This window comes from Benincasa hispida, chromosome 2, assembly GCF_027475165.1.
Source record: "Benincasa hispida cultivar pf3 chromosome 2, pf3_genome.v1.1, whole genome shotgun sequence".
Taxonomy (NCBI): Eukaryota; Viridiplantae; Streptophyta; class Magnoliopsida; order Cucurbitales; family Cucurbitaceae; genus Benincasa; species Benincasa hispida.
The window spans coordinates 64,028,274-64,046,854 of NC_143479.1; the positions used below are offsets into that span (position 1 = coordinate 64,028,274).

Sequence of the window (18,581 nt, forward strand, 5' to 3'; positions counted from 1 at the left end):
ATGTTTCTTCAATATAGCCATAGTAATTTAAAAGAAAACAAGTATAATTTTTAAAATAAAATTATTATCAAATAAGACCAAAACAATTTTAAAAACATGCATAACCTAGAAGCGAGACAGTCTTAACTTCAGTCACACGGGATTTGCAAATTAGTGGCACACCATTAATTAACATATTAAGTATTGTAATCTTAATCCTATACCTTAAAAGTGTTACAAGGTTAACCTTTTAAAAAATTCTAACTCTAAACATTTTTAAAATAACCTTTTTTTGTTCTATATTCAATAAATTATAAAATATAGATTAAATTATAAAATTGGTCTATATAATCTGGAGAAAGTTATTATTTAGTTCACATGACTTTAAACTCTATAACTTAGACTCCGTTTGGTAACCATTTCGTTTTTTTTTTAAAATTTATTTTTGAAAATTAAGCCAATTTCTCCCCATTTCTTATATTAATTTGCATGTTTATCGAGTACAATGGTTGAATTCTTAGCCAAATTCCAAAGATAAAAACAAGTTTTTAAAAGTTATTTTTTTAGTTTTCAAATTTTAGTTTAGTTTTTTTTAACCATTACTAAAAAATATATAACTAAGGAATGAATTTGGAAGGGGAAGTAATGTCTATAGACTTAATTTACAAAAACAAAAATCAAAGTCCAAATAGTTACCAAACGTGACCTTGGTCTTTGTGCTTTGATAAAATCTCATAAACTTCCTATCATAGAGACTATTTATGAAAGTTTTATCAAACCATATAGATCAAATTCTAATTATAAACCATAGAGACTAAATTCCAACTTTCTTCAAACTATATGAATCAAATTTTCAATTTAACCTAAAATACATGTATAATATGTAATAGATGTACACATGAACATGTTTTGAGTTGTTCTTGGGTAGGATAAATGAACTATTTATAACTTTGGAACGGAATTATGTACCTTATCATCATGCAAGAAATGAGCTTAGCTTAATTGACATAAGTATGTATTATTAACCTTGTGATTAGAGGTTCGATCAATTTTGTGTCTAAGTTTGGGGTTTAGTTTTAATTTGTTCCATAGGTTTCAAAATGTTATATTATGTTTCATTTCGATTTAGTTTTCAAGTTTTAGAATATTACAAATTTACCCTTGAGTTTTGAGTTTTGTTTCAATTTGATTCATAGATTTTAAGATTTACACTTTTAATCATGGTTTTTCATTAAATATACTCACTTTTAGTCTTTACGTTAATGTCTATTAATTAATTAGAAAAATATGAAGTGAGATTTTAAATTTAATTTTAATAGTGATGGAAAATATTGAAACTTTAATTAATTGTAATTTATTTAATTAATTAATATATATTAAATCAAACAATGAGTATTTAATGAAAAATCGTGATTAAAAGTGTAAATTTTGAAACGTACTAATCAAATTGAAACAAAACTTAAATCTTAACGGTAAAATTGTAATATTTTGAAACATATAAACTCAACTTAAACCAAACTCAAAACTTAATGTGTAACCATTAGAAACTTAAGAACCAAATGAAAAATAAAGTGAAAACTTAGGTCCCGTTTAGTAACCATTTAGTTTTTAGTTTTTGTTTTTGAAAATTAAGTCTATTTCGTTCACGTTTCTTACAATAATTTGCATATTTATTAAGTACAATGATTGAATTATTGGCCAAATTTAAAAATTGAAAACAACTTTTTTTAGTTAATTTGGCTTGTTTTTAAATCATAAGTGAAAAATAGATAAAAAAGAAAAAAAATTTGAAGATAGAAGTAGTATTATAGGCTCAAGTTATTTTTATGAAAATAAAAAACAAAAACACAGCACAAAAGCTGAATTCCAAAAATACCCTCGAATACCAAGTGGGAAATGGTAATTTTACACACATCTAACTTATAGTTAACAAGACAGAACAGAACGACCTCACAGACTCGAGGCGGAAACAGAGCGACAAAAAAATTAAAAGAAAAAAAAACTTTAATTTCAAAACAGAAAAAGAAAAAGAAAAAAAAAAAAAAACAAAGAGAGAGAAAAAGAATTGAGATTTCCAATAGAAAGAGAAAGGAACCGTGTCTGTAACCAGAGGTCAAACTCTCCCAAAACGACACCACCACCGCAACCACCACCACCACCACAACAATACGCCACCGTTCACTCTCCGGCCAACTCCACCACCGCCGCCGCCATGTCCTTCCTTTTCTTATGCTGATTCCCGATCGCCCTCCGCCCTGGTCCATTTCTCCGGTGACGGCCGGGTTATCCAGCCCCCCCTTTCTCTTTTGCTTCTGATTTTATTATGAAGAGCTACGCTAAGGTTAACAGCAACAACAGCAGCACTAACAACAAGACCGCCAACGGATTTCTTCCTAATTCTTTGAAATTCATTTCTTCCTGTATTAAAACTGCTTCTTCCGGTGTCCGCTCCGCCAGTGCTTCCGTCGCTGCCTCCATCTCTGGCGACGCGCACGACCATAAAGACCAGGTTCGTCTTACTTTTTGTTTTTTTATTTTAGTTCGTTGTGGAATTTGTTACTTGCGGAAGTGGATTTTGCATTTTCCCTAAAATTGTGTTTCGCTGTGTTGACGATTGGACTGGGGATAAAGTTTGGGGATTTTTATGTTTTTAGGGCTTTTAGAGGTTGTATAGATGATGTTGGGTGTTTTAGTGCCGTCATTTTTGGTTGTTCAGAATGCTAGAGGATAAGAGAGATTAACCATTGAGAGTATTTGTTCATCAAGTCTCTGGTTGCTTTTAGCTTCTGCAGATTTGGTTTTCTCGAGCTTCCAGACGCTATCTCTTGCAAGAAAACGAAAATTGAGTAGAATGGGAACTCGTTACTTAGTTCAGCGTTTTCCCCCTCTTAAATCGATACGACCATTGCTGGGTTTTGATATGATATAGGAAGTTGGTAATTTTATCTGAGGATTCTGCGAGTATATGATTTCTTTTACTTCTTTCACAGCCTTTACATTTTGTATGGTCTGGGAGATTCTTTTGAATTTTCTAAATCTTTTGACTTCTACTATAGAAACATTATATACTTGTGTTTGTTGAAAAATAAAGGATTGTTTTTTTTCTCCTCTTTTATCATATAGGTCTGTTCTTTGTTTTAAGGTGCATAAGTGGGTTTACTATCTGTCCTTACCTTTTTTTTTTTTAATTTTTTTAATACTTTTCTTTTAAGTTGTTGTAGTGGTAGCAACCTGAGTTTTTAGTTAATTTTTTGTTGTATATTTCCAATGTATGCGTGCACTGATTTTGCTTGGATATTTCTGGGGGAGTTAGCAAGTAATTGAAAAGAACCATTTGGAAGCGTGTATTTTTAGCTTTATGTAGTGTCGTTTGATTGGAAAACGATAAACCATTCTTTAGTTGCGATGAAACTATGTTCTTTCACTATTGTTGGTCTAGAAATGCAAGTGCTTTAGATTTCTTAGCATTTCTTAAGTTTTTCGTCCTTTTTCTGATTTGTGCTTTATACTCTACTATCAAAAGTGGATTCCATGTTTGTTAGAGATAAAGCACGAGATAAAGATGTTTTATGATGAAATTATGTTTTTCACTATTGTTGGTCTAGAGATGCAAGTGCTTTAGATTTTTAGCATTTCTTAAGCTTTTTGTCCTTTTTCTGATTTGTACTCCATACTCTACTATCAGAAGTGGATTCCATGTTTGTTAGAGATAAAGCACGAGTTACGAAGAAGTAGGACAAGAAGTCCTACCAAGAAGAGAAGCAATATAATATGGAAAATTTTGTCAACCTGAGAACCTATCAAGTTATCATTAGGATCGCAACTTTTTAAAAGAAGTTCTTGGGTGCCTTCTTGGATTTACTTTTATCATATGTATAACACTTTGAATTAGTTTTTTTTTTAATCATTATGTATGACAGTTCGATTTGGAACTGGAAAATATTATTTTGCAAGTGGATTTTGCCGTGATGGTGCATCTTTACTGCAGCATTACCTATTTTATGTGGAATATATTTCTTTTGTGTACTACTTGCCCTTGCGTGTGTGCTTTTTATGATGCAATACAGTACCTGCAGTTTAATAAGAATTTGGAATTGTGGTCCAACAGGTATTATGGGCTGGATTTGACAGACTTGAGCTCAGTCCATCCTTCTTCAAACATGTGCTCTTAGTTGGCTATACAAATGGTTTTCAAGTTCTTGATGTTGAAGATGCTCCCAATGTCAGCGAACTGGTTTCAAGACGGGATGATCCAGTCACATTCTTGCAGATGCAGCCTCTTCCGGCCAAGTCTGATGGTCAGGGAGGCTTTGGAGCATCACATCCTATTCTTTTGGTGGTTGCATCTGATGAGACCCAGAGTTCAGGTTTGATGCAAAGTGGCAGAAATGGGTTGGTGAGAGATGGATATCCTGGTCATTCAGATCACATTGCCCTCTCCCCAATGGCTGTTAGGTTTTACTCATTAAAATCTTGCAGTTATGTCCATGTTCTGAGATTTCGCTCAACTGTATACATGATAAGATGCAGTCCCGAAATTGTGGCTGTTGGTCTTGCATCACAAGTAAGCTTACATTCTGCGCATGAATATTATTGAATTCATAATTGAGAAAAGATTAAATTCTCTTTTTCTTTCTTAAACATAATTAACCACTTCATAACATTTGGTGTACAATTGTTTCAATAATGGATGTTCTTTTCCACCCAAAAGTCAAGTGGATGGATGGTTCAGGGCTCTTGTAGTTAACGAAGACCATTTTCTGGGGTCTTATAGAAAATCAAAACTATTTTCTGATAGTGTATAAAAAAAATTAAGACCATCTTCTGAAAACTCTGCCTTTTAAACAAACAATCATGTGTTTCCTATGAATATAAAATTAATTATGAAATATGGTCATTGTTTATATCTCTTAAAGTTTTTAATCATTTATTTCTTTTGCTTACAGATTTATTGTTTTGATGCTCTCACCCTTGAGAGTAAATTTAGTGTTCTCACTTATCCAGTTCCTCAATTGGGTGGCCAAGGAACATCTGGGGTTAATATTGGCTATGGACCTATGGCCGTGGGTCCTAGATGGTTAGCTTATGCTTCCAACAACCCTTTGCAGTCAAATACTGGCCGTTTAAGTCCACAGAGTCTTACACCTCCTGGTGTAAGCCCATCAACGTCACCTAGCAGTGGAAGTTTGGTGGCCCGATATGCCATGGAATCTAGTAAGCATTTAGCTGCTGGGTTAATTAATTTGGGTGACATGGGTTATAAAACGTTGTCTAAATACTATCAAGAGCTTGTACCTGATGGTTCCAACTCTCCACTATCATCAAATTCAAGTCGGAAAGTTGGTCGGCTGGCATTACATTCAACAGAATCAGATGCTGCTGGAATGGTTAGTCTTTTGATTCAGTACTTCTTTATTTTTGCATTTGCATTGAAAACTAGTCTGATACATTTTTACAATAGTTACTTATATTAATCAAAATGTTATACTTCTTTTGACATTTCTGAAAGCAGTAAAATATAAAAAGACGGGTATTTTTAAGTACCTTTTTTTAAGAAAAAAACTGATGACCAATGAACCACAATTCATGTTTGATATGTCTAAGTATCTGTTCTTTTATTATTAGTACTTTTTTATTTTATTCACTTTTGGAATTTGCATCCCTTGAACATTTTTTTTCCTTTTCATTATATAAATTTGAAGTTTTATTTATTTATTTATTATTTATTTATTTATTTTTTAAATATAAGAAAACGGATATAGTAGAAACCTATTAATTTTGTGAATAAAGGATGCCATGCATCATGTTCTGTGAATGACACAAAAGTTTTTTGGTATTGGCCACTAAGATTTGGCTTGTTATCCTATCATTTTAGGGAGTTCAGGTATCCATCTTATATACTTCCTGTGGCCAGTTAGAGTATGATCATTTGAATGAGGGCCTTCTTTTTTGAGAGTGAAACAACTATAGTTTCATTGATATGATGAAGTTACACAGATGGGCAGATTGCCAATGCCCTTGGAATTACAAATAATGTTCCAATGGGATGTAAGATAAAGGATAGCAAGATTCTTAAAGAAAGAGTAAATTTGCTCCAAGACAGTCAAAAAAACTTAAGAGCCAAGAAAGCTAATAAACTTAAAGGATCTTTCATTGTCTTGAAGGCTGTTTCTTTCATTCTATATGGTCCAAGAAAAAGGGAGGACATATTTATACTAGTCAATATACACAATTCTGATAGTTTTCCCCCCAGTTTTCAACGTTGCTCTTTTTGCAGGTTGTTGTGAAAGATTTTGTCTCCAAAGCTGTTATATCACAATTTAAGGCTCACTCAAGTCCAATTTCTGCTCTTTGTTTTGATCCAAGCGGGACCCTTCTAGTCACCGCCTCAACCCACGGTAGCAATATTAACATTTTTAGGATTATGCCATCCTGCATACAAAATGGATCGGGCACCCAAAGCTATGATTGGAGCTCCTCCCATGTGCACCTTTATAAGCTTCATCGTGGCTTGACATCAGCTGTATGTCCTTACCTTTAACTTTTCATTATATTTTATGTGCTTATGAGTGGTCCTTTTTATTGCTGCTTTCAATCCAGGTAATACAAGACATTTGTTTTAGCCACTATAGTCAATGGGTAGCTATTGTTTCATCCCGGGGAACTTGCCACATTTTTGCTCTGTCACCTTTTGGAGGCGAAACTGTTCTTCAAATGCACAATTCTTTTGTTGATGGGCCAAATCTCATACCAGCTTCATGTGTCCCTTGGTGGTCAACTTCATCTTTCATCACAAACCAGCAATCCTTTTCTCCTCCTCCTCCTCCTCCTCCTCCTCCTGTCACTCTTTCTGTGGTTAGCAGAATAAAAAATTGTAACTCAGGTTGGCTTAATACTGTTAGTATGGCTGCTGCTTCTGCATCTGGAAAGGTTTCCATCCCGTCGGGTGCTATTTCTGCTGTTTTCCATAGTTGTATACCTCAGAATTTGCAATCTCCTCAATCAAGTTCGAATACTTTGGAACATCTGTTGGTGTATACTCCTTCTGGCCATGTGATTCAACATAAACTGCTTCCATCAATGGGGGGAGAATGTGGTGAAACTGTTTTGAGAAGTCCAAATGCTTCAATGCAGATGAAAGATGAGGAACTGCGAGTGAGAGTTGAACCTATTCAATGGTGGGATGTTTGCCGAAGAGCTGCTTGGCCAGAGAGAGAGGAATGCATATCTGCAGTTACTCTCAGGAGAAAAGAAACTGTCGAACCTGTTGAGGATACATCCTACGTACAGGAGAATCATCTTGAAAACCAGGAGTTGGTAAAGCCACATGACCGTTCTCTCTTGTATCTATCCAATTCTGAGGTGCAGATAAACTCTGGGAGGACACCTATCTGGCAGAAATCCAAGGTATTGGTCATAGTGTGCCCTTTTGGATTCTTTATTTTTTGGGCATCAATTAAGTCGGTGTTCTTTCCTCCCCATTGCAGGTACATTTCTATACAATGAGTTTTCCTGGGTCTAATGAGCAAAGTAGCATGAAAGATCACATGAATGGGGAGATTGAGATAGAGAAAGTACCTATTCATGAGGTTGAAATAAAGCGGAAGGACTTGCTTCCAGTTTTCGACCATTTCCGTGGGATACAGTCTGACTGGCTTGATAGGTGATGATAATTGAGTCTAATTACATTGCTGTGAATATCATATTGCCATATTATTTTCATTTTAATATTGTATGTATTACTTATTAGCTGGCAGAAATTTTCTTTTTTATGTCTCACATCTTCTTTTTCCATATATTACAATATGACAAATTCACATCTCTACAGTTGAAATTCTCTTTATCGTTAAGACATTTTGCAAACTAAATTGTATTTGTATACTATAGTCTTTTTTCCCCCTCTTTTTTTTTTTTTTGGGGGGGGGGGGGGGGGTTGTGTTGTGGGGGAGGACCTATGATATCTCAATCAGTTCTTTTCTTTCTTGTTTGATCGGGAATTAGCCTCAACGTTACTTGCATCTTCTGCTTGAAGTACATTAAGATTGCATCGAATTTTCAGAACCAGCAGTTATAGCGTTGTTTGATATTTGGATCTCCCAATGAAGAAACAGAACATTTAATTGGTAATCGTATAATAAAGGGATTAAAACTGGGCGATGCATAACCTGATCGACCTCTATTCCAGTTTATTTATGGAAGGAATGGGACTTGTAAGATGGGTTGAGAGCTAAAGAGTTGTTGAAATACTAATTAAGGAAGTTATGGATAGTTATTTTATTTTATTTTTTGTTTGAGTGGGGAACTGTATTTCGTTGGTAAAATGAAATAAAGGGGGAAAATCCCAAACACCTGAAGGTGGATTACAAGAAAGATCGTCAATTAGCAATGAAAGTAGAGGGATGATAATCGGTAAAAGTGTGTTTACATTAACACCGTTACAAAGCATGGAAAAGAATCTAAATCATAAAATATTCAAAGGAATAAGAGATGTCTCAGAAGATGAGACCATTCCTTTTTCTGAAAGAGAACAAAAAAAACAAGACTCGGTTAAGAGCAAACCATAATAATTTCTTTGCACCATGGATAGGATGACCCACAAAAGTAGAAGCAAGGAGATCATAAATGTTATTCGGTAAAGCCAAAGACCACCTAAAGGAATCTAGAACAGTCATTCAAGAATTTGATGCAAAGGAGCAATAAGTATCCTTCCAAACCACATAGTAAAAACTATTAGCACTCGTTGTAGGTGTACCAACGAGAGCCTCCATAAGGGATTTAATTGTAAGATTATTGGAGGGATCCAGCTGCCTAGACCAATAATCATCTAGGTTCCTTGAAACAATCGAGGAAAGAAGATGAGAAAGATTAGCCCACTCAATGATTTCCAAGTCACTGAGGTTATGGAGAAAGCTCAAATATAAGTAGCCTGATCAAACATCAGCTATTGTACTAGTAGGCCTAATCGTTGGATGAAAAGGACGAGAGAAAATGGCAGCAATAACTGCACAACTCAGCCATGAATCGTGCCAAAAGAGATGGACCTGCCATTACCTAAGCATTGTTAAGCTTAAGCATGACGAGCACTAGGTCCAAAGTAGAACAAATATAACATCAAGGAGACTTGCAAGAACCGCCATTAATCTGATGAGGCCGAACACGACCATACTTGAATTTATAATACCTGGCAATAACCAAATTTTGCCACAAAGCGTTTCTTTCTGTCATGAATCTCCCAATCCACCTTTACAATAGATTGAGATTGTGATGTTGAAAATTACCATTTCTAACACCACCAAAATACTCAGAAAGTTGGGTTGTTTCCCAATTAACATTATGAATCCCTCCACCTCTAGAACTTTCCCAAAAGAAATCACGAATGGGCTTTTCCAAAGAATTGGAGGCCTTAGCTGGCAGTTTAAAAAGTGACGTATGATAAGTTGGCAAACTAGAGAGGGTAGCTTGAATAAGAGTGTGGCAACCCCCTTTTGATATAAAAGTATTTTTTTTAGCTATGTATGAAGTTTATGCTGAATTTCTCAATAATAGGCTGCCAAAAACTAGGGGCTTCTGCATCTCCCCTACGGGCAGACCAAGATAAGTAGAAAGCCAAGTGCTCCTCCAGATACTCAAACTTTGTAATCAAGCTGCTCAAATCAGCATCGACAATATGAATCCCCAACAACTCACTCTTGGAAAGATTGACATTTGAACCAAAAGCACATTAAATTTTTTAACATCAAAGAGGTTTTACAATGCCTTAAAGTCGAAAGTGGAAAACAACGGTGTATCATCCTTAAATTGTAAATGAGACAAACAACATTGTGAATCGCCACTAGGATGAGTAATAGTTTTACCCAATGTAGCTCTGTGTGACAAAAGTCTGCTTAGACAACCCGAGACCAAAATAAAGAGGAATGGAGAGAGATGATCACCCTGACAGACTATGATCTAACAAAAGCTGGAATGGTTTCAGGATTAATCATATTCTAACCAAGGCTGCCCTAAGCAGAAGTACCAGAGCCTAAAAGATGACAATGAGTTTCAATGTTGTCTTTACACATAACACCATGAAGGGGGGAGAGAAAAGGAAAAAAAAAAAAAAGAAGAACAATGCTATCATCTTTGGAGGCAATCTGCTGTGTATACCACCATGACAAAGCTTCCATAGAAAAATGTTATTTTATTTGGATAAAAATTCTTCAATGTTGCTGAAAATAAAGATTTATGAACAAGGTCGTGATTTCACCAAAATTCCATCATAGCTTGCTGTAAAATTTTTAGACGAGTCTAAAATCCAATTCCATGAGTCATTCGTAGCAGTTAAGGAAATGGATTGTAGAAGATGGGAAAGAGAGGCTCATTCAACAATCCCATCATCTTTAAGATGCTGTCTAAGACCTATATGCTTCTGTCTGTGAACTTCAAAGCCTATAAAGCTTGGGAAACATGGTAGTCAAGTCATTATCATGAATCTAGACATCATGCTGAAAGGAGATGTCATTTCCATTGCCCATAACTCTTCTAATATGTGATTTTACCAAACTGTTTAGCACTGAGATGGGCCTCCAAGGAACCTAAAACAGAAGAGACCAGTGTTTTTAAATGCCCAAGGCGCCTTAAGGCACAATGGCCCTTTGAAGCCTAGGTGCAAGATGCACAAAAAAACGCGGGCTTTTTTTTTGTGAGGCGCACTATATATGAAAATTTTACATTAAAAAGAGAGTATAATTGAAGTAGAAATATGGAAAAAAAGGGATCCCAAACACAAGAAATTTTGCATTTAGATTTGGTAAACTTGATCCTTTAAGTTAATAAAAAAGGAAAACCCTTAATTATTACTATTTTTTAAAAATAATTGAAAAGCCCCAAGGCGCAGGACTTTGATCCTTGGGGCTTCAAAAAAGGCGCGCACCTAAGGCGTGCCTTATTTTGTGAGCCTTGCTTTTCCAAAGCGAGGCGCCAGACCTGCGTCTTGGGCCTAGGCACGTGCTCGAGAGGGCTTTTTAGAACACTGCAGAAGACCATGGCCAATGTGGATAGCTGTCAAATTTGCTTTATCAACTTTCCTCCATCATGTACCTTCCTCACAAGGAAATCTCCAAATCCATTTGGATAGGGTTTCATTTCATTGTTTGAGATTTCCAATGCCCAATCCACACATGAGAAGAGGAAGTTGGATTTCATCCCAACATTGGGGAAGAAAATGCTGTCACCTCTCTCCTCTCCATCTTCTCTCTCCCTCCCCTCGTGACCATTATCCTCTTTGACTAATTAGGTTTGCCGGAAAGATGACACTATGTCATCTTCCTCCCTTTCTACTTTCGACATCGAATTAGGATCACAAAAACTTCAAAGAACAAATCTTTCACTCTCTCTCAAGAAAGACTCCCTCTCATGGCTACAATTAACTTTCTCTTCTTTGATTGAAGCTCCACTAAATTAAAGTTCTTTCTCAAGTTTCGTTTGGATGAATATGATCTTTGGGTGGAAAAAATCTCTAATTGAAAAGGCCATTCTGTAGAGATCACAAAGCTTGGAGTCAATGGAGGGTTAAACAAGCTTATTTTACAAGTGGAACCAACAAATATGGTTGGAAAGGCTTCTTCTGATTGCTTAATGCTCCACCAAAGCTTCCCCAAAAAAATCAACAACCGATCTTTAGCTCAACTACACAGTCTTACAAAGACGTTCTCCACAGTACCAAGGTTCCTCATGATCAACAAACAACTCCTCCCTGTTCTTCAGAAGTTGTCCCACCTTCATCTTCCCCATCCCCCTCGTTTGAATTTGCTAAATTCTATCCCGAGACATCTATCATAATCATCAAACAACACTTTCATGATAATTGGCACGACATTTTAAGGGCTTTACAGACAGAAGTATCCGACTTTGGCTCCATCAGTCCTCTACAATCAAACAAGACCATCTTAGCTGTCAAAAATTTAGAACAAGGTACGATTTTATGCAATATCAAAGATTGGTACAAGATTGGCACTTTCTTGGTGAAATTTCAACAATGGAACAATGGAGCTTTCTTTAGAGAACAGGTGCCATCTTATGGCGAGTGGATGAAGATCAGAAATTCACCCATCGATAGATGGTCCCTTGAGTCCTTTAAGCACATTGGTGACCAATGTGGTGGTTTTATAGAAGTAGCCGATAAGATTCTCTCTTGTATGGATATGATGTATGGATATGATGGAGGCTTGTATTTAAGTGAAGGAAAATCTCTTTGATTTCTTGCCAGCTTTTGTTCATCTACCTCCATCATCAGAACTGATCACTGTGAGTATATATTCATTCTTTGATGCCCTTCTGCATGTCAGATACTTGGCTGATAAACATGGTGATCTCCCATTGCTGGTGCATGGGATTGTACGCGTGGAAGACCAATCCATTTGCAGGTACTTTTCTTACTCTCCTGCCAAGGAAAAGACTGACAGTGGGGCCCTTTCCAATCGTCCCCAATCAGTTGTCCTCTTGTCTGATGCTGCTGCTTTGACCGATGCACAATCAACCCCTTCTGCTTTGCCCAATGGTCCAGAGTGCTTTTTTAATCCTCCTTTATCTTCAACCGATGCTCCAAGCAAAGAGATCGAGTGTTCAGCTAGGTATTCTGCCATATCCTTTGACACACGCCATCAATTGACCATTGAACACACCTCCCAAGTTGCAGAAATTGCTTTAGCTCCCACGATGCACACTGATGGACCAACAGCCCTTTCGAACCTCCTCCACCTACCCCATCATCAGTCATATCTTTACCTTTTGTATCTCACAAGCAACCTATCTCTTCAACTCTTCCAAACACTCCATTCGTTAGACAAACCTTTCAAACTTCTCCTCTCCCTAGAACTCCTCCCAACAAATCTTCCTCTCTAATCGTGATTACAAACTCTTTGGCTATTTCATCTTCCCCTGCCCATCTTTCTTCCTCTTCTACTTTGACTACAAACGTTTCTCTCGCCAATCACAACCCATCGAATACCAACCCCACCCTTCCCCTTCTTTCGCCACCTTTTGTGATTACTCTCGGAACAATGTGAACCCCCAACCCCCAAAAGTGACAAAATCATCATTCCTCCCTCAACTTCCACAAAAAATCAATCCTTTAGAAACAATAGCCCGAAAGAGTCATCTTCCCTTGCAAAACGTACTATCTTCCGCCCCGTTACCTCCACAGGCATTGTTTCTCTACCTTCGGATGTTGACGCGGAGGCATTTCTTTCCAGCCCCATGCCTTTGCCGTTTCCAACACATTGCGACCTCATTGAAGAAGATTGGTCTGACTATTTTCCACAGAATAATTTTGATTCTTTCAACCCTGCTCCACACTTGATGGCCTTAGCCCCTTGGTTTAGAGATCTTGGCCCGTGCATAAAGGTGACCTTGGCTCACACAAGCTCCAACCGGTTACCTACAAGGAAAACAAAGGATTGAGAGAACTCTGAAAGCTAGAGAGTACTATTTCTTATGACGAAAAAGCAAAAGCTTTGCATAGAGAAGCTTCCACATCGGCATGAATCCTTGGGATATTGCTCTACCAGATCTTCTCCATTTTTGGTTTGGGGGGACACACTTTTTGTATTGGCCTTTTTGTTATTGCTTTTTTCACTTTTTGCTCTTCATTTGTTCTATCCTAGATGTCTTCTTTTATCTCTGGCTTCATTGTACCTTTCTTACGAGTCTCTTATATTGGCCTCTCTTGTATCTCTTTGGATATTTCATACATCAATGAAATATTTCCTATAAAAAAAATCCCAACTAACATTGGGCATTCCACCATCTCCCTTAAGCTCATTCCCAAGAAAAATTTGTAAGGATCCTTCCAATGGATTTTGCAATCTTTGTAGGCATTTTGAATAAAGATAATAGGCTTATTTTGTGTTTGCATAGTGCATCTCAAGGTAACAAGTCGCTTAGTTGCTTTTAAGACGAAAAGTGACGAAAAGACATCATGTGAGTGAAGTGAGTATAGTTCATAAATCAATAAATCAATGTTATTAACAACAATCTGATGTAAAATAACAAAGATTTTGGGTTCCTAGTGGACATGGATTTGGAATTGTGTTTAGTCGGCGAACTTTTCCAATTTTGTTAATTTAAGGCACGGGGGAAGTTTTTTTGGGTCGAGACGTCTTAGGTAAGGTGATTTTATTTCTCCCTTTCTGTTTAATCTGGTGGTGGATGATCTTAGCTGATTAGTGTATGCTGGAGTGGGGAAGGCGGTGGTGGAAGGTTTTTCTGTGGGAGATGATGGAGTTTAATTGTCGCTCCTTAAATTTACTAATGGCACTCTTTTCTTTTGCTTTGAGAAGCACCTTCATTTAAATTTTTTTTTTTTTTTTTTAGGAACCTCGATGGTTTGCTGTCCCTTGAAACTATTTCAGGTTTAAAAGAGAACATAATGGAGAAAGCTTAGAAACAGTTATAGGTGTGGAAAAGGACTTTTTTCTCTGTAGGGGAAGACTTATTTTGATTTAGTTGGTGCTGAGTGGAATTCCCTTATACTAACTGTCCCTTTTTAGGATGCCTGTCTTGGTTAGCAAAGACATCCTAAGGTTATGAGGAATTTCTCATGGGAAGGGGTGGAGAGGGGTTTAGGTATCAAGAATCTGATAATGTAATGAGCTTCTCTTGGCGAAATGGTTATGGTGGTTCCAATTGCAACTTAATACTCTGTGACGTAGGATTATTATAAGGGACCTCTCCCTTTTGAATAGGTATCAGGTGGTACGTTTAAGGGTTCTTATAAGAGCCTCCTAGTCTGTTAGTGCCTCAGGTCATCCTTTGTTCTCTTAGTTCATTAGTGCCCTATTGAGGATGGACCAACTACCTATTTTCGAACCAGTGGGGTTAGAGTTCGAAAAATTAAGGTTACGCAACAAAGCTCTCTTGGCTAAATGGCTTTGGCATTTTGCCCATGAGCTTGAATTCTTGTCAAGGATTGTTGCGAGTAAGCATGGCCCTGACCCCTTTGAAGAGGTGGCGAAGCGGGTTAAAGGCATGCAACATAATCTTTGGAAAGATATTTCGCTTAAGCTCACTCTTTCTATCATCTTGTTTCTTGTGTTGTGGGGAAGCTAAGGAAACGTTTTTTTTTTTTTGGGGAAGATTAGTGGGTGGGGGATAGACCCTTTGCTCTGCGTTTACTCATTTATATTATTTGTCTTTCTTTAAAAATTGTCTAGTTTCTGATTTCTTGGTCTTTCCTTTTCCTTTGGTTACCGTTGTTCACTGTTCAATAGGGAAATAACAGAGATAGCCTCTTTTCTTTCTTTACTTGAAGAGTTCAACTTTAGGCTTGGGAGGCGAGATGTTCATGTTTGGAGTCCTAATCTCAGGGGTGATCATCAGTCGATCACCGACATTTTGGTTTTTGTCAGTCGGTGTTTGTCGGTTTTGATGAAGATGGTAATGCCGATCGATCGACTGGTCAGTCGGTCGGCCGAGTTTTTTGGGTTCAAGTATTTGGCTAGCTGGCTGAAAAAAAAAAAAGAAACGAAGGTGAGATCCAAAAGCTAAAAGAAAAAAAATTTAGAAAGAGAAAATAAAAGAGAAGAAAACTAGAAAAGAATCTTACAAGTACATATATAAGTATCATTGTACATTTACAAGTCTCATTGAGGCCGCAATGATGACACTAAAATGAATTATGTAACATAAACATAACATCAAACTTGATTATATTCCATGAAGTTCAAAAGAATTACATGGTTAAGCCATCGGGTCTGGGAGACCTATTATTACCCAAAAATTTTACTGCCACTAGCATGTCTTCACCCTCCAGATTCCATTTTTTCTTGCTTTTCTGCCTTCAGAGGACCTTTTCTTTTGGAGGCAATGGAAGGAGATTTTCCTTTATTGCAGTCCTTGTAAAAATCATCCCCAAGATCTAGCTTCCACATAAGAAAGATAAGTCATACAATTCTTGTAAAACATGAGTTATTTGAGCCTCAAAATTTGGGCCGTAAATACCTGAAATCCAGCATCAACTAAAGCAATGTCTCCACGATGGATGATGCCCAAATTTTCGATAGAGCTCTCTCTCCCAAAGTCTCCACAATGGATAATGCTCACCCAAAAATGATTTCCCCGCCTAAGGTTCCCAACTCCCTCCCCGTATTTATAACCAATGCACCACTATCTAATTGCCACAATGCCCTTATTACTTTCCTACTAATATTTCCAATTTTTCCAATATATGTTTTTGACACTCGCTACTAAATTGCTCATCTTGGAGTTGGTTGCTTTTGCAGGAGCCATGCTAGAGCAAGAAGCTCTAGCCCAAGTTTGGATTTTCATACCGCTGGAATGGATTATTCAGAAGGTGTTATCATTTCAGATTTAAAGTTGGACTCACCTGGCTTGGAGGAAACTTCAGATGGTTATTATAAGCATTTTATTTTCATGTTTATCAATTCATTATATTCCAGCGTCTCTTTTTCCCCTAATTTTCTAAAATGATTTTCAGGTATATCTTATCCACCCATAGCCAAGTCTGTGGGTGACATTAAGATGGAAGAAAAGGATGGATCTGTTTTGCCCTCACCAGTAATGAAAGAAAACTCTTTCCAGGAGCGGGCATCGGTTTCTTCTAAACAATCTAGCACTGGACTTTCCCCAGTTGAAGGCAGTGATTTTACTAACAGCCCGTCAACTGTAACAAGTTGCTCACTCTCCACTGATAGAACTATTTTAGAAGCGGTTCAGTCATCAAAATGTGGAGGGGCCAGTGAGGGCTCAAATACAAGTTCAAACCGTTCTGATGTGAGTATGAACATTCTTGATGAGGGACCAATGGGTGACTCATTTGATTACGAACCATTCTTTCAAGAGGAGTATTGTAAAGCAACGGGTCTTAGTAACTGCCGTGACCCAGCGGAAGCTGTAACTGACGACATGGACAGTAGTGGTAGTCCCCATTACAGGGAGAAATGTGAGGAAGATGGGGACACTGATGACATGCTTGGTGGTGTATTTGCTTTCTCTGAGGAAGGTATAAATTGGGTGAAATTATTATTATTATTTTAAATACGTCATTCTTATTTCTAACGTGGCTTGTGGAAGCAAAATCTTCCTTCCTGTTGTCACATGGATAACGTCTCTGCAGTACTAAGGAATTAAGTTGACCAATTGTCGAATTTAAAATGCGTGCACACACACAATCGGTAGGGATGTAACAAAATGTGCTTTTTAAATAAATTTAAAACATTCAAGGTGTTTTGTGAAAAGGCACATGTAGAGTTCTTTCGGCCCTAGTGTTTGACTGGAAAGTACTTCAGAAGTACCTTTAATGAGCATATAACCAAATGGTGAAATGATTTGCACCCTAATAGAAGACATTTCACCCATAAATGCTTGTTGATGGTTGTGGTTCATTGAAGTGAAGTGATGGTTTTATATTAGATTACCCAATTGGTAGAATCCGTACTTATACCTCTTTGTTGTATTTTGAGTAAATTGAAGGTTCCATTTTACTTTCCAGATGGGCTTAATAGCAAGATATAAATACATACGCCATGCACGCTTTAACCGCATATCTGTATATAAACAGTTGTGTATCTTAGATTTCGGTTTACTTGTATTGCACGTGTATAGGTATAGGGTCCTATTGACAGCATCATGCTTTAATTTTATCCCACAAATTCGTTTTGCAGGATAGTACTCCTTTGCATGTCATAATGTGCTGGAGTACTCGATTGTTGGATTCGAAATGGCTGAGAGAGAACCGTCTGCTGGTTGTCGTCGTGGTGATAGAGCGTCGTATCCTAATTGATAAAACTAAGCTTGTTGGGTTTCAACAACTACAATTCTACTGACAAATAGAAGTGATATGTTTATTGATGGGTAGCACTGGTGGAACTGATACCTGGTTTCCTCTTTCCTCCCTTTTGATTCTCTGTGTACATACTGTAAATTCAAAATTCATAGTTCAAATGATTTGTGTGGTCAGGTTCTTACCAATGCTGTGTAATATTATTATTATTATTCATTCTTCGAAGAAAAATGAAAAAAAAAAAGGAAAATAAAGTGGAAAATGAATAGTTTATTGCTGTACAATATTTATCTTATTATTCAGGGTTGTTTGGAAATATACTTTTCAGATTGTGGAGGTTATTTTATGTAGTTGTTAATGCAGGAGTTACCGGAGGATATTAAACAACTAGAAATATCCCACAGCCATTTTCTTTTTGTTCAGAAAATTGGATACATGTTTAGAGTTTTCATGGATATATAGAGTTTTGTTTATTCAATTAATAAGATTATGTTTCTTTTCCATGTTTAGAGTTTTCGCCGAATGTATCTCTAAATTTTTAGAAGTTTCAAAAGTTTCATTAATATGATTGAGTTTTCAAAAAAAAGTTATCAATTGGTTAGTACTCACTTTAAAACAATTCAAAAATGTCTTTAACACAAAATTTTTTAGCATTATTTCGAAAATACCGTTAGAATTTTCAAAAGTTTAAATATTCTCAACTTTTCCAAAAGTTAAAAAAATGTCCAACTAGTATATGAACATAACTGTTTTTCTAAGTCTCATCTTGTTCTCTTTTATTTTCTCATAGAATATATTTTCAAGTGTTTAATTTAAAAAAATA

The 18,581-nt window shown here is 36.5% G+C and overlaps 1 protein-coding gene across 2 annotated transcripts; it reads left to right on the forward strand.

Moving 5' to 3' along the window:
• The first annotated feature begins 1,930 nt into the window (after positions 1 to 1,930).
• On the forward strand, positions 1,931 to 18,042 carry ATG18H (autophagy 18h-like protein). 2 transcript variants are annotated; one of them, XM_039022794.2, is made up of 9 exons: positions 1,931 to 2,488; positions 4,088 to 4,543; positions 4,926 to 5,366; positions 6,257 to 6,502; positions 6,580 to 7,386; positions 7,467 to 7,642; positions 16,239 to 16,366; positions 16,454 to 16,978; positions 17,640 to 18,042. In XM_039022794.2, exons 1-9 carry the CDS (start codon positions 2,303 to 2,305, stop codon positions 17,642 to 17,644), a joined length of 2,970 nt encoding a protein of 989 aa, XP_038878722.1. In that variant the 5' UTR covers positions 1,931 to 2,302; the 3' UTR covers positions 17,645 to 18,042. The 2 variants fall into 2 exon arrangements, 1 of the variants encoding a protein (XP_038878722.1); XR_016527707.1 differs by having other exon boundaries at positions 1,945 to 2,488; positions 6,580 to 7,642.
• Positions 18,043 to 18,581: the final 539 nt, after the last annotated feature.